Raw genomic sequence first — 17130 nt, forward strand, 5'->3', positions numbered from 1 at the left:
TGTATAAGAGACAGAAGGAAGGAAGGAAGGAAGGAAGGAAGGAAGGAAGGAAGGAAGGAAGGAAGGAAGGAAGGAAGAGAAAACAGAGAGCAGCATGCAGGGGAATGACTCATCTGAACCTTTGCCCCTGCCAGCTGAGCTGGACTCTCACCTGTCGATGCTGATGGCACAAAGGTTGAGGATGCTTGCAGTGCACATCATTACATCCAGAGTAACAAAGATATCACAGTGAATCCGACTGAACTTCCACTCTCCCACCACCTGGAAAGAGAAAAAAGTCCTGCTTTATTCTGTCTATGACCTTCACGAAACAGAGCTCCCAGAAATAAGCATAATAAAGTTACGTGATAACTAGGGCAGACTATATCAGAGCCATCACCTCTCTTGTTCTAGATTTCTTCAACCTATTAAAGTAGTCTAAAATTACATTAAAGTTTTTGGTTGACATATATTGAATTTACTATCCAGTCAGACCCCTAGATCTTTTCCCACCGTACTAACCTTTTTTCTTTTTTGGAACTGGGCTCTATTATCCAGTGTTATCTGTCCCTCCCAACTTCATGGCATCTGCACATCTGATGGGCATGCCATCAATAAATGAACATTTATTAAGTAGTTCCTGACATGCTGTCAGGCACTGGAGATTCAAAGACATATGTAAAAAGGGGGCCTTGGTCCCTCCTCTTAAAGAGGTACACATCACTGATATCTGTATCAAAGGTCATTTTTTAAAAAAGAACCCTTACTTTTTGTCTTAGAATCAATCAACACTAAATCAGTTTTAAGGCAGAGAAACAATAAGGACCAGGCAACTCGGGTTGAGTGATTTTCCCAGGGTAATATAGCTAGTAAGTGTCTGAGACCAGATTTGAACTTGAGACCTCCCCACTCCCCCCACCGCCTCAGATCACTGATCACAGATCACCTAGCTGCCCCTATCCAAGGTCCTTAATGAAACTGTTAAACAACATAAGGCCAAGCACAGATCTGTGGAAAGTTTCAATGGAAATTTCCTTTCATATAAATTATTCTTTGAGGGTGACCATGAAACCAATTCTGAATCTAACTTTAATCCAATCTAGCCCTTATCTCACCATGTTTTCCACAAACTCAATATGAAAGACTGTCAAATTCCTTGCCAAAATCATGTTATGCTGTTCTATCTCATTCTACTGGTCTCTCAGGCTTCTAAGCTATTTTGTCTGGCAATCAGTGACCATAAGTTTACATCAAGGATGGAAATAAATGGCATCTTTCATGTAACTCTATAAATATCTAGTGACTAATTGATTTTTTAGGAGATAGACACATTTTCCTTAGCAACAGGCTCCAGGATCTCCCCAAACCATAGCCTTTTCCACCAAGTTATCATTACTGGGATGAGGCTACAGACCCACTAACTTAGTGGGACTAGTAGGGTCACCAAGCTCCTATCACCAGTGCCCCAAGACCAGAACTCTCTCCACCACACTTTCTCCCAATGATTAGTTCCTTCCAAAACTACATTTTGAGGAAGAGCCCAGATCAATCATACTTCACTGTCCAGACTTGGCCACCATGTTTCAGCTGCCTTCTCCTTCTACCCTTCTGGCCTTCTCCCATATGTGAATCTTTTTCATTGGTGAGTTCCAAAATGGAGGTTCTCTCCATTTTGAGAATGAACCCCAGAGCAGTCGTTCTTCATTTTCCAGACTTTAAGATCATGTCCACACGCAGGTATCTTCTTTCCCTACCCTGCTCCTGTACTCTATACTTTTCAGTTCCCTTTGGGATTATCTTCCTCCATTAGAATATAAACTCCTTGAGGTAAAGGACTCTTTTTAAAAAACTTGCATTATATAAGTAAAGCTTAAGAAATGCTTGTTGATTTAACATCAGAACAGAGGTTCAAAGAAATTAAGTGATTCATCCCATGTTACACATCCAGTAACTGATAGAGCCAAATCTAATTCATTTTTCTTTCCACAGTGCCAAAGATGGTGTCAAGACCTTGCCTTGGTCATATTTTAATATCCTGGAATCCTCGTTGTTAGGAAATCCTTCCTTTGTCTAGTCAATAAGCATTTATTAAACCCTTACTATATTCCAGGAACTGTGCTAAGCTAAAATACAAATAAGAGTTTAAAAAAAAAACCTTGAACCCTGTCCTCAAGGAGCTTATGTTCTATTGGAGGAAGATAATAAGTAATAAAAATAGAAAGGAGAAGAGAAGAAGAGTAATGATACTGTGCAGGGGCATAGTGAAGAAAGTTCAAAGAATCAGCAATGGATCTCAGAGAGGATTGAAGATGTAAATGAGGCTGGCCTGAGCAGGTTCCTTAAAGAGAAGTTCTAGGAGGAATTGACCATCAAAGGAAAGGTCTGCAAGGGTAGAGTGATCTCTCAGGGAGAAAAGGCTTCTGGGTCATGGTGGAGAAAGTCCATAGAGTCAATAACAAAAACATAGAGAAGAATGAAAAGCTTTTAGCACTGACCCCACCCTCCATGCTGTAATGAAAGCATTCTCTCTACTTGAAATGAATGTAGACCTCAGGGATTAGGTAGGAAGAAAGTTAGGGGACAACCTTCCCAAGAAGCCCAAGGCCTGGCCTGATTCTTTTTGCTTTTAACAATAGAATAAAATAATAAAACAGGCAATAAAGAAATGTTTCCCTCTCCCTCCCTGAGAAATGGAGTTGAGTAGTGCTGACTCTGACACATGTCATAATGTGGGGACTAATTATAACTTGTCCTGTTCCAGTCACTGCTTTCTCAAGCTCTGGGGCATGAAACCAAACTCAGCATTTAAGCCCGATGGTGGGCAATGGAGCAGCCATCACCAGATGCTGAGGAGAGAAGCCTCTTCTTGGAAGATAGGAAACCTCCCCCCAAGGCATTATTTTTTGGGTTCTGAAATAGAAAGATGACTTGAAGATTCTTCTCCTGGGCTTCCTGATCTTCACTGGGAGCTGTTTGGGAGAGAAATGTGCTAACAAGATAGGGAGAAGCTCTTTAATGATATCTGAATGACAGGTAGATAGGCCATCATAAGGACGGTGGGAAGAGGGGAGGGAGAAGGAGGGGAAAAGCATCAGAACAAGAGCATTTTTTTTTACCTGCAAGGGACACTTTGCACAGCCCTCATTAGCTGGCATCTGCTTCCCAATCCTAGAAGCTTTCTCTAGGGAAAGCGATTTGAGCATTATGCCAACAGTGAAGGGGCACCTTATATTTATCTGTGTGAAGAGGACCAAATTACTAGAGGCAGCTAGTGAGTAAGAATGCTGCACTTAGAATCAAGAAAACGAGTTCCAATACTGTCTCAGACATTCACTAGCTGTGTGATCCTGGACAAATCACTTAACTTCTGCCTGCTTGTTTTCTCATCTGTAAAAATTAGGAAAATAATAGTACCTACCTCACAAAGTTGTTTTGAGAATCAAATGAGATAATATTTATAAAACTCTCAACACAGTGTTGCTTATTCTCTTTTCTCCCCTTCCTATCCTACCTAGGCTTCAAGGAAGGAAAGAAAGAACAGGTGAAGACATTAAGATTTTCTCCATGTGATCCCATTCCATATCCCAGCCAGCCAGCCAGGCCAACCATCTTGCCATTCACTCTACTGCTGTCCTACCTAGAATAGCATTTCTGGACCTGACAGCCAGCAAAATGCCACCAGTTCTATAGAAGAGTTAAGTCACTTCACTTTGGAACACCTGCCCTGGGGTCTAGCTGTCTTGATTGGTAAAGGAATAAATCCCCATTCAGCTAGACCATTTTATGTAGTGACCCCCAGATCTCCAGGTTTGGACTATGCTTCTTCATGTACCTACAAGCCATCCACTCCATCCATATTGTCATCCGCTTGTTTATGTCCTTCCTTTTGCCACCTCTTGCTTGGGTCTCAGAATATCAAAACAATGCTACCATATTATCATTTTTCCTGAAAATGATTGTTAATTTATTGCTTTATGGAACAACTCCCTGTGGTTTTCCCAATACCTCTTTCCCTTGCTATTTCAACTTATATATGCTTTATCTCCTATTTATTAGAATATAATCTCCTTGAGGGGGATGACTATCTAACTTTTGTATATACATATACAAACATTTATTTCCAGAGATTTCCACAGTATCTGCCACATAGTAATTAATCAGCAAACATTTATTAAGCATATACTAAGTATCAGACAGATGCTAGACATTAGGGACATAATTATAAGAATGAAGTGATCTTTGCCCTCATAGAACTCAGGTACTTTCAGTTAGACAACAAGTACTGATTTCTCTTTTTCTCAACCTCTCAGGCTGAACTGCCTAGGGATTCAGTGAAATGGAAATAAGGATAGAATACAATGAAAAGGCATGGAAATAAGAGATGAAGTTCTATGTGTGAATAACAGAGAAAAATCCATTTTGGCTGGACCATAGAATATGGGAAAGGTAAGTGATATAATGAAGCGGGCAAGATAGGATGCCCAAAGTCAAATAAAGGATTTTCTATTTTGTCCTGGAAGAAATAGGGAGCCATTGAAGTTTATCAAGCAGGGGAATGACAAAATCAGGTCTATACTTATTACTTTGTCACCTGAAAAGAGGATGAATTAAAGAGGAGAAAGATTTGAAAGATTTTAGGAGGTCAAAATGAACTAAAGTGATGACTTTGTAAGTAGATTGAAAAGGATGGATAGGAGAGATGAATTGGGGTTAGAATGATTAGATTTGGCAACTTATTAGATATATTGGGTGATGAAAAGCATGGAGCTGAGGATGACTTCTTGGTTATGAACTCAGATTACTAGAAGAATGGTGTAAGGCAAGAAATGAAATGGGGAAGTTTGATAAAGGGGAGGGTATAAGGTTTTAGGGTAAAGATGATTTTTATTTTGGACATGGAGTTTGAGATGTCCATTAGGAATCCAGTTTAAAATGTCCAGTAGGTAGTTGGTGAGGTAGGATTGGAACGAGAGAGAGAGAGAGAGAGAGAGAGAGAGAGAGAGAGAGAGAGAGATCTAGTCAGTTAGCTACAACTAGGTGTCATCTGCCTAGAGGTGTCAGTTAAACCCAAGGCTAATGAGGTAGTCTAAAGAGTTAGAGAGAATAAAAATAATAATAGCTAGCATTTATATAGCATTTTGTGGTTCACAAAGGGCTTTATATAGGTTATATGTGGGAGGAAGGTGCTATTATTATTATTATCCCCATTTCACAGAAAAAGAAAACGAGGCTGAGAGATGTTCAGTAAATTGTCTAGGGTTACATTGTAAGTAAATTCTGATACAGAATTTGAACCCAGGGCTTCCTGATCCCTGATCCAATACTGTTTCAAGTATAACACTGATACCCAGTACTGAAGTAGACTTATAGAATTGTATGACTGGAAAAGATCTTAGCAATCATTCCTAATTTTACAGATGAGAAAATTGAGGCCCAGAGAGGTAATAAAATTTGCTCAAGTTCACATGGACAGTTACTGAAAGAGCTAGGTCTAGAACTCAGTCCAATGCTCCAGTTCAGTGCTTTCCATGATACCATACTGATGTAGGTTGTTGATGCTCTTGCTTTATTCAAGCCTGATTTCTTACAGGTCTGAGTTTGCAAGCTGAGGGCCTTAGAGGGATTGAAGTATCTGGAAGCTTAGATTTTAAACAGCTTGTCTAGATGACTTCTAAGGTTCAGGACAGCCATAAGTCTTGAATTCAATGTTCTTCTAGGGAGCAGCTTGTTATTAGGGTAGTAAGCCAAGACTTTGTCTTAGGCACTGACATTAGTGCTTACGTACTTCCTGCAGGGGATGCAATCCCTTTCCACTATAATCAACAGACCACCATCTCTACCCCTCATGCCTCAGAAGCCTCAACTTGCTGATAATCTTGAAGGTGAGGGAAAAGTGGGTCCAGGGAAAGTGTGAGGTTTGTGGGCTGACCAAACTGGGAAATGTCAGGGAGGGAGCAGGTCTATTTCCTGGACTGTTCCCATGGTCAGATTGTCTGTTGTATCTGGGTTTCTCCCTCCCCTTCTTGCCCCCTGCCCATTCCATACCCTAACTCCCTTACAGATGCTCCAGTGCCCAAGTTGGCATTTGAACCTGAGCTTTCCTCACTGCAAGTCCAACATTCTATCCAACTAGATTACTCTGACTCTTTCCCCGTAGGCATCAATATTTATAGTTATGTCTTTGAAAGGGAGCCATGCTAGAGACTTTTCTCCTAGGGGTAGGCCTGATCTGTAAAGCCTATGCCAAGGTTCCTCCCTATAGACCCTAAGTGGGAGCATGAAAATGTTAGCAATTTCTGGGACCTTCTAAGGCTGGGCCATGGCTTGACTAGGGGGCAGGGCAAAGCCAAAGGAACTCGAAGGAGCCCCTGGGATCTCTGGTCATTTGATTTCTGAGTTTCAGACAGTGAACCAGACACCTGTGCCCCAGAGGACTCTGGCTGGATAAATAAGTCTGGTTGAACTACAGGGGCAATTCACAATGTCTATAGTTGCTTTCCTGACTTCATGCCCCATATCACAGCACATATTCTCTTCTGGATCAGGAGTCTACAAAATGGTGGCCAGGAATCCCTGAGATGCATGATCAACTAATTGTGGGTTGGAATCAAGGTGATGGTAGATCAAGGAGCAATTTCTAATACAATTGCGCCCTCCCTTCACCCACTACAGGACTCATTACTCCCTTGTTCCCTGTTCTGAGCCCGATACCCTGCCCCCAGTATACACTAAGAAAAAATGTTTTGACTAATGAGGACAGCTAAGTAGCACAGTGGATAGACTGCTGGCCCTAAAGTCAGGAAGACTCACCTTTCTGAGTTCAAATATGGCCCTGGATATTTACTGTGTCACCAAAGGCAAATCACTTAACCCTGTTAGCCTCAGTTTCCTCATCCATAAAATATGCTGAAGAAGAAAATGGCAAATCACTCTAATATCTTTGCCAAGAAAATCCCAAATGGAGTCATGAAGAGTTGAACATAACTGAAAATGACTAAAACACAAAAAATGAGGGTATGATCAAAAGAATCCAAAGACCACTAGTCTAGAATTTCATATGTGTCTTCTGACTTATAGAATCATAAGTTTAGAGATTAATTAGAATGTATCCACTTTTGCCAGTTGAGGAAACTGAGGCCGAGGAGTTTGTGACTCATGGTCAAATAAGGTAATAAGTGATAGAGAAGGTTTTTTAAGCCCTTACCTTTTGTCTTAATATCAACTTTAAGACAGAAGGGCAAGGGCTAGGCAATTGGGGTTAAGTGACTTGACCAGAGTCACACAGCTAGGAAATATCTGAAGCTAGAATTGAACCAGATCCTCCTGACTCCAGGCCTGGTATTCTATCTATTGTGCCAAGGTTTTAACCCCGGGTTCTTTGACTCCAAATCAAGCTTAGACAGAATGATCTCTAGTATGCCAATCTTCTCATACACTTCTCATTGCTTCTTTCCCACAGTGAAGGGAGTAAGTCAGTTTATTTGGGATTCTATAGCTGTGTCTGAGGTGGTGGTTTGGGGAGTGGGGAATAATTTATGCTAATAGGATGTTTCTTACACCAGGTACAAAATTTTCACCTTTTTGCTAAAAACAGCTGCTTTTTCTAACCTCTGCTGGGCAGCCCTCTAACCTTAGGACAAGCTGGTCTCTGATTTTTTACATCTACTGCCCTAATATTCAATGTAAGTGATAGATACTAAATATGTGCCATTTCCCAAAGAACCAGAGAGAAGGGACTCCCCTTCCTTGTGGACAACAATTCTTTTCAATAGGGGTTATGTTACAGACATTGGCTTTGATTGGAGAAGATGGATTTAGGTCAATTCTAAGCAAGGACTTCTCAGTACTGATCAGTTATAGGACAATGAAACAGGTGACTAAGGGAGATTGTGACATCTTTTTCTTTGGTCATCTGTAAGAAATAAGCTCTTCCTCTATCTCTCTGGGATGGGTTTGGTATGATCTGGCTAGTAGGTTCAAATCCGGCCTCAGACACTTCTCAGCTGTGTGACCCTGGGCAAGTCACTTGACCCCCATTACCCACCCTTACCACTCTTCCACCTAGGAGACAACACATAGAAGGTAAGGGTTTAATTTTTTTTTAAAGCATCTTAGATTTGGAGTCAAAAAACCTTCTAGTTTAGCTGTAATGGCAACTGTGTGACCAGAAGCAAGTCCATCAGCCTCTCAGTTTCCTCATCTGCAAGATGGAAATGGTAATTTATTACAACCTACTTTGAAGTGCTGCCAAGGAAAAGCTTTGTAAATATTTTAATGGTGAGCAGAATGATGAATAGGTTGGGACATTTAAACTCCCTCAGTCTTAAAGTTCTACAATACAGGTTGTTACCACAGACAGTGAAGCCTAGTGAGTGGAGTTATAAGAACGATGATGATGATGATGATGATGATGATGATGATGATGATGAAAACAATAGCTAAACACTTATGTAGCACTTTATGGTTTGCAAAGGACTTTATGTATATTATCTCATTTGATTCTCACAACAATCTTGTAAGGCAGGTGCTATTATCATCTCCATTTTACATATGGGGCAATTGAGGTTGAGAGAAGTTCAGTGATTTGCTCAGGGTAATACCGTAGTAAGTGCCTGAGGTGGGATTTGACCTCAGATTTTATTGACTCCCACTTCATCCCTCTATCTACTATATTACCAAACTGGAACCAAGCCAAAGGTCTGGATAGAACCCAGCTGAGGAATGCTAGTAGGGACCAGCATTCCTGGCACCTATGTAGCCTATGTGTTCACCAAATCCTTGGAGGTTTTACTCTGCTAGCTCTATGACTGAGGCCATCAGAATAATCACAATATCTTCCCTTAATAGCATCGGGGCAGCAAAACTTTAGATATAACTACCCTGGCTGGGGTTGAGGTTGTCTCACTTGCCTTTCTGCCTTAAAAGCCAGAGCAAGAAGGAGAGTTGGCTGTTCTCTGGTGTATGAGAACTTTACTCTCTTCCAGTAGGGTCTGGCTGAGAGTGAGGTCCCTATTTCAGTGATCTGGATTCTGGCCCCTAGAAACTTTCTAGAACACTGACCCCTTACAGTTGGCCTGTTTGCCTCAGGGCTGGGCCAGTCACCAGAAGGTATCCTCTCCCTCAGCCACCCTCTGAGCCATTGTGCTCCCAGAGTTGCTAAGAGGCTCAGGCAGCAGCTGGATCTATTAATGTGTGCATGGGTGAATCCATCTGACCCACTCCTCACTGTCTAGCCTCTCCACACTGAGTCTGTGAATCCCAGAGAAGAAGCCTCATGAGCAGAAAGTAGAGATTGGCTACCCATCTCTCTCTTCTGTAGCTCCTTCATGACCCACTACTCCCACCCCACCCCCTAGGATGATGGGGCTACCCTGTCCTACATTAGCCAATTGCTGCAGCTGCTCTCTTGCAGCACTGGTCTCTGCTTTGTCTCTGGGGATCTAGGGCTCTGCCTTCTGGCAGAGCTGTGTGTAATGAAATTGGCCCTGATCAGGTCGGGGGAAAAGCAATAAAGTTTAGGGGCTGGAACCTAAGTACATTGAAACGAGTTCTGGGCCTAAAGTCAGGACTTGAATTAATGACCTCTCTGGCTTTCTTTAAGTTCCAACTAAAATCCTGCCATCTATGGCAAGCCTTCCCCAATCTTGTTTTCTCTTTTAAACTCTTCCTTTCTGTCCTAGTAACAACCCTAAGACAGAAAGGCAAGGGCTAGGCAGTTCGGGTAAAGTGATTTGCCCAGAGTCATATGGCTCAGAAGGGTCTGAAGCCAGAATTGAACCCAGGGCCTCCCAACTCCAGGTCTGGCACTTTAACTACTGTGCTAACTAGCTGCACCCCACTAATTCTCTTTCAATTATAACACGGCTAGTTCAGAAGGCACAAGAGGTCAGAAAGTGCAGCCAGGGAAAGTGCAGGTCTAGGAACACTCCATAGCTACTGATTCCACAATTTCCAGGGTCAGGACTTACTTTTAAACCAATTCCTTCCATTCAAATGGTACCAAGATGACAACTTGAAGCCCCAATGACTATCATCCCTTCCCACATTCCTATATTGATGCTGCTATGAGGGACTGTCTCAGGAGAGTTAACCCCCTCACTTTTTCTACTTCAAACTTGAGCACAGTTGAGGTTTCTTTGAGAGGGGAGAAAAAAAGGTTCCAATATAAACAAAGGACACAAGCAAAATCCAAGCACTCCAGTCATTAAATGATTGGTAGAAGGAGCCAAGTCTATCCACCTAACCTAAGCTAGTTCCTGCCAAATCCTTTTCAGGAGTCTGATAAGAATCCTGGAAAGAAAAGCATCCATCTCTCCTAAAGTGGTTCTCACACTTTGTGATGCTAGGGTTTCTAAATCTCCATTTTGTTACCTAGAGCTATGAAATTAGCCACATAATGAATATTCCACTAAAAAAAGGAGAAGTTGGAGAAGGGGAAATATGCCTCTCTCCATTTTACAGGGGAAGGAAAATGCAGCCTGGAAGGCTGCTGAAGCCATGTGGTGATTTGATAGTGGAAACTGTATACCTTGGATCCAATCTTGACACCAAGACTCTTTTGAAGGGATTAAGAGCATGGGAAGAGAAAAATGGAGAGGAAGGACATAGACTTACCTCCAGGTAGACGACCCAGGGCATGACTAGTGTGGCCACGAGGAGGTCGGCCACAGCAAGGCTGACAATTAGATAATTGGTGGTGGTCTGAAGGGCCTTCTCTCGAGACACAGCCATGCACACTAGCACATTACCAAAGACGATGACGAAGATGAGCAGGGTGAGCAACATGGCATAGTAGTTGTAGTGGGGCTTGTCTGCCTTTGCCTCGGAGCCATTCAAGGACTGGGACCAATTCCGGCCATCCAGGTCATCATCATACCAGGATAGATTCAAGGGATCCATGGGAGCAATGGAGCCGCTGGCCAGCTGTGTTCTGTTCCTAAAAAAGACACAGGTAGTGAGCTGGGGGTTGGAGGACAAGGTAGGAGGACAAGTGTTAGAGTTTGATATCTCAGACAGCACACAGTGTCTTATCCAAAATAAGAGAAGGGAAGAAAGCATCTACTTTCCAGGCAATGAGGGAACCCAGAAAATCATCTACCAGGTCCTGTGACTTTGACCCAATCTTCTCTGCCAGATTCTAGGAGGGAGTGGGGAGAATGATAGACTAGACTACCATTGCTCCCATAGGAAAGCTCTGATCAGGCATTTGAGGAAGGAGAGGAAAGAAAGAGTAACTGGTATGGGAAATGATATGGTCAGGGTTGCCCAAGTGTTATTGGGGGGATGCGAAGGATTAACTGAGTTCACTTCACAGTTCCCTTTATATGAATATCAGGCTTTTAACTCAACTCTGAAGAGTCAAACTACATTCATGCCTTATACCATGGTGCACAGCAGGCTATCCTTTCCATAAATATATAATTTCTGTTACCATTCATTTAGTGAACAAGAAAGTATTAATACTTACTAAATGCTCAGGGACTCTGGAGGTAGGAAGTACATGAAAATTGATAAGACATAATCCCTACTCATAAGGCAATTATAGTTCACTTGAGAAGATGACATTTACACATGAAAATATAATATATGTCACAGCTCTTCCTCCAACCCCTAAGTCTCTGGACTCAGAGCGACTAGATCTAATCATGGAGACTGACCCAAGAAGGTCATTTTCCTTTTTAAGGCTTGATGCCACCCCCAGCGCTGGAATAATATCTGAGTATATTGCTGGTGACACAGATGTAGGTTAGAGGGGTCTCTAGCTCTGCTACAATCATTAGTGGTAGCAAATGCAAATTGAGAATGGGTTGGCTTTTTCTTAACTCAGAAGTCTTCAGGAAAACTGCTCATGTCAGTCTGATCATGTCATTCCAATCAATCGATCAATCAGTAGAATTTATTAAGTATCCACTATGGGCCAGGAACAGCACTAGGCACTAGGGATACAAATATCAAGAATAAAATGATCTTTGGTTGCAAAGAGTTTACATTCTCATGTGGGAAACAAGTAAAATGTAAATATAGATAATAATTATGAACTGAATATGTTTCTGGCTGCTTCTAAGTGATAAACTCCTCTATTGGGCATCCAAAGTCCCTTATAATCTTAAACCAATCTATCTTTCTAGGCTGAATACATACAACTTCCCCTAATTTGATCTCCATTCCTTCCAAAATGGCCTATTTTTGTTCTCTGTTCACAACATACCATTTCTTGCCTTTATATCTTTGTATAGGAAAATGCCTGAAATGCTCACCATCTTTACTTCCTGTAACCCTTAACTCCCTTTAAGGCTTGGCTCAAGGACTATTTCCAACAAGATACTCTTTTTCTACTGTCTAGTTATTAGTGGCTGCCCTCCCCTCCCCAATATTGTGTATTTAGGACATATCTTATATTTCCTTATCTATGTTTGTGGCTTTTTCTTCCTCCCAGTATACTGTAAGCTCCTTAGGAGCAGAGACTGTTTTTACCTTTGTCTTTGTATCTTCATTGTTTGATATAGTACCAAGAATTTTTTTTCTGTCATTTTTCAGTACTCCCCTATTCTTTGTGATCCTAATTTGGGTTTTCTTGACAGAGATAGAAAATCTACGTGCAACAATAAGTTAGATCTAAGGTATGAATGAATGGAAAAAAAATATTAAGAGCTTAGTATGTGCCAAGCAATGTGCTCAATGCTAGGGACACAAATACTAAAGCAAAGACAGTCCGTACTCTCAAGGAACTTATATGCTAAAGAAGGAAACAGCACAAAAAGAGGAGTTGTGGTCTAGGAATATGAACTTTGTTCTGAAAGTTAAGGGAATGCTGAAAAGGATAAGAGGGGAATAAATTGACATACTCTACCTAGGAACAATGATAGAGATGATTTGATTTTGATTCATATCTCCCAAACTTGGAAGAGGAAAGAGTGACAAGAGGGAAGGAAATGATATTCACCCGATGGCAAACTGGTTATCTAGGCTTTATAGGAAGTAAATTGAAGTATAACTGGGCTTTTCCTAAAATAGTGGTCAAGGAGAGGCAGACATCTGGCCAATCAAGATATAGGGACCTTGGGTTAAACTCAAAAAGAGGAGGGGTTGCTGGGTTATGGCAGCAGAAGCAAGGTCTAAAAATGCCAGGGGTAAATAATATGTCTGTTGTCCTCTTGGCTTCGTGTGTCAGACATTGGTGCAAGTAGTCCTACTACTGGAGAGGATAGACAGAAATTCACTGTCTTCTGGGGAAGTCCAGGGCTCCATGACTGCAAGAAGGTGGAAGGAGTGTGAGGAGAAGAAATCTAAGATAAAAGAAAAAGGGATTCAAGAGGATACACTGGAAACCAAAGGAAGAACAGGATAGGAACTCCAGAAGGGTAGGACTGAAGTAGACAGGAATGTGGCACAGAAGAGTGGTTTCAGAAAAAGGGGCTATTTCACTTAGGATGCTGACAGCACTGCATCACTGGGCTCAGGAGAAGAATAAATTGGAGTTTGTTAGTCATAGGTTGAAGACATCCCATCTGACTATAGCTTTCCCTGGAAGGGGAGCTTTGAGGCTAGATAGGACATCCATTTATTCTCTCTCAAATATTAGTAGGGATAGGTGAGGTATCTGGGTCAAGAAGTACCTAGGGATATCTGACAAGGACCTGTCAACTCCCATTTGGCATTAGATTTTGTTTTGTTTTGTTTGTATCATTCCAGGCCAGAAGATTCCCTGCTTGGGAATCACTCTGGTGTCTGAAGCCTCACTCTGCATAAGGTCCTGGACCTATTATCTGAGGCTCTGGTCCTGATGCTGCTAGATCTGATACCTAACTGATAGTAGGTAGCTAGATACACAGAGGATAGATCACTGGATCTGGAGTAAGGAAGACTTGAGTATAAGTCTTCCCTCAAATATTTACTAGCAATGTGACCCTGGAAAGACATTTAACTTCTGTTTGCTTCAGTTTCCTCATTTGTAAAATGGGAATAATTATAACACCTACCTCAGGGTTATGAAGATAAAATGAGATAATAATTATAAAGTACTTAGCACAGCGCTTGGTACAGAGTAAGAGCTCTGAACATGAGAGAGATAAGGAAGGGCTACTGTCTTCTGGTGACAGAGTAGATATAGCTTCCACAGTGAAGTTAAATGGATTAAATCCTCAAGAGGGTAAGAATTATAACCCTACTGTCTTAGGATGAGTGATAGAAAAGGGACTGGGGCAAGAATTTTGTTGCTAATGGACAGCCCCAGTTACTTACAGCAGAGTAGGTACAGCCTCCAAGCCAGGCAGAGTTGTCTGGGTCAATAGATTCCAGGTTAAAGAGGTTTCGCAACTTGGTCCCTGGGTAAGACTAAGATAAGAGCCCTATCTTCCTGTTGCATATGATGGAGAGACCAGGGAGTGGCAGCCACTGGGGTGTGAGTTTGGGGATTAAATAATATGGGTAAAGAACTTTGCAAGTTTTAATGTCCTACATAAATGTGAGCTACCACCATTGCCATCTCATTCTCATATTTTTCAATGGACTTCAGAGAAAAAAGTTATTGAATAAGCTCTAAACTGCAGTTACTAAATCATCATCATCATCATCATTATTATTGAATATCACTCATCCTGTTCAATAGAGTTCAGATTTTAAAAAGTCCTGGGACAAACTGCTATTCTGCCATTATCCTTTTATATTTAATATTCTGTGGCTTGTTGCATAAGTAGATAAAATTTTCTGGTTAGGATATAAGCTCATCTTCTCCAAGTTCACTGAAAGCATTCCTTAAACAAATATGGTACTATGAAGCATGCTGGGGATGATCATATGTACCCTATCATGTTTCCACCTGACTTCAATTTCTTCTGTGATGGCTTTTTTAAAAAAGCATTTAATCCCACACAGCCTAGAGATTATGATTATTTGGAATAAAAACATATATTAAAATATCATTCCTAAATATTTATGTCTTAGTAGCTAAGTGATACAGTGGATATAGTGCTGGATCTGGAATAAGGAAGAGCTGACAGGAAGACACTAGCTACATGATCCTGGAAAAGTCATCTGCCTCAGTTTTCTCATTTGAAAAATAACTACACCTTCCTCCCAGAGTTGTTCTGAGGATAAAACAAGATAATATCTGTCAGGCACTTACTTTGCAAATATTCAGGTGATATAGAAATACTAGCTGTTATATTTAGGAAATCATGAACAGTTTGGTCAGTGATTACTAGATAATTCCACCTGACCAGATATTCAGCAACAATAGAGACAGCTAGGAGGTTTTAGTGTTCTAGACTTGGAATTAGGAAAAACTAAGTTCAAATCCTGCCTCAGAAATTTACTGGCTATGTGATCCTGGTCAAGTCATTTAATGTCCTTCAGCCTCAGTTTCTCATCTGGAAAATTAGGGTAAAGGCAGCACTTACTTTATAGCATTGTTGTGAGGATTAGATGAGAGAGCATATGTAAGTGCTTTGCAAACCTTTAAACACTATGGAAATGCTACCATTGGTATTATTGTTATGGAGGGCTATAGCATCATTCCAGGGACTTGGGAAACAAGAACAGTAGATTCCATGACATTAAGTTTCTTGGAGTGGGGCAAAGAGCTTGAAAACTCAATTCCTGAGCAGGGGTGGGAATGGGGTGCCTGCCTGTACGGGTCCTGCTACTTTGTAGAGTCATCCCTAGAACTGCCACAGGGTTGCTAGAACTTGTTAGATCAAGAATTAACTGGAGTTGAAGTGAGTCTCTTGAGACCAGCATAGGTACCTCTCCTTATACCCAGGACTGGTCAAACTTTAGGAGAGATGGAATGGAGTACGGACTGCTATTTCTGCTGCCAAGAAGATAGATGGCTTATAAGAGTGAGCCTGCCTAGATGCCCATCAACACCTCCTGGGTCTTGCTGGCAGCCTCTCCTAAGCCTGTAAATAAAACTTCCTGTAGTTACTTGCTGGAAGAGGAAAGGAGTCCTCTCAGGGGTCCACAGCCAAAGCCAGCACATAAACGTATGATTTTCTCTTCAGGCATAACATGGGGAATGGTGTGTCAACTTTTGGCCTGAGACCAAAGGTAGGCTTTTGGAGCCAATATCTGAACCATGAGCATGTGAATTAGACTAGACTAAGCCAGGCACCCACCACTGGGAGGAGAGAAAAGGAGGGGAATTGCCTGCCTGCTTTTTCTCCCAAACAAACCTTCTAGGCTACAGCCTTTGTAGGTGAAATTCCTTGCTTAGCTCAGAGGCAATAGTTTATAAGAACTCCACATTGCAAGGTTAGGAGTGGCGTTATAACTGGGAACCCTGGAGCCTGGGGTAAATTCAGTTAACAAGCAATAGAAGAGGAGAAGGAAAACAGTAAGGAGCTCTCCAAACCCCCACATCTATATCTAAACAACTTTGGGTCCCAGGGCTCCCAAAGTTTAGAGTAAAGTTATCTAATTAAAATGTAGCAAGCCCTTTCCGTGTTTCAACTCTTGGTAAGACACTTCTGTCTTAAACACATCATTCCCCCTTTGCCACCCCCCCCCCCACCACTTCTTTTCAGCAAAGCTTCGGAGCATCATTTTAATAGTGGGGAAATCCCTTGGCATTTTGCATCTCTGAAACAGCATACTGAAGTGACTTGGATTTGCAGATGGATGAGGAGGGTGAGGGGCACTTATTGTACTGTTCCTACTGTCATCCACTCCAGTAGAATCCATAACCTCCCAAATGCCTTTGCTGGACCACCGGACATAGGAGTCTGGGCTTGGGCTGAGGCCCCAGAAGGGCTTCTTTCTCTCCTCTTGAAATCCACGTGCCAAGAGATGACCAGATCACCATCTCAGACAAGTCGGAAAGGAAAGATAAAGCAAATTCCAAATGACTGCCCTGATCTGGTCACAAATAAACCGTAATATCTGCAGCGCCTACCACAGGGCTTGATGGCCTCAAGTCTCACTTGGTATAAAGTGATGGTTCATGGAGCCAGGCTCCCCCATTGCCTGTCTGTCAGCCTGTGGAGAGCCCTCTGTTCTCCCTCACCCTCCACAAGCCATTTGTTCAAAGCAACGGTGGTTATTGTTAGAGTAGGTGAGTGGGTAGTAGAGGGTCATGTGATTACAGGGAGAAAAAAAAAGTGAATTTCTTATCTGAATGGAAAGGATTCCAAACAAAGCCTTGGGGAATAGCTG

General features: G+C 41.8%; 1 protein-coding gene across 2 annotated transcripts in view; it reads right to left on the minus strand.

The window, feature by feature from the left end:
• The window catches only part of DRD2 (dopamine receptor D2), a 35211-nt gene extending 24321 nt beyond the window's left edge, over positions 1-10890 (minus strand). Inside the window, exons 1-2 of one of the 2 annotated variants that reach the window (XM_044666326.1) lie at positions 10594-10890; positions 152-261 (exon numbers count right to left, since the gene is read on the minus strand). In XM_044666326.1, coding sequence (XP_044522261.1) covers positions 152-261; positions 10594-10878 — 395 coding nt within the window. In that variant the 5' untranslated portion in view covers positions 10879-10890. The remainder of the gene's footprint in view (positions 1-151; positions 262-10593) is intronic. The other variant, XM_044666325.1, reaches the window with a different exon arrangement.
• Between the last annotated feature and the right edge of the window lie 6240 nt (positions 10891-17130).

This window comes from Gracilinanus agilis, chromosome 3 (genome assembly GCF_016433145.1).
Source record: "Gracilinanus agilis isolate LMUSP501 chromosome 3, AgileGrace, whole genome shotgun sequence".
NCBI lineage: Eukaryota > Metazoa > Chordata > Mammalia > Didelphimorphia > Didelphidae > Gracilinanus > Gracilinanus agilis.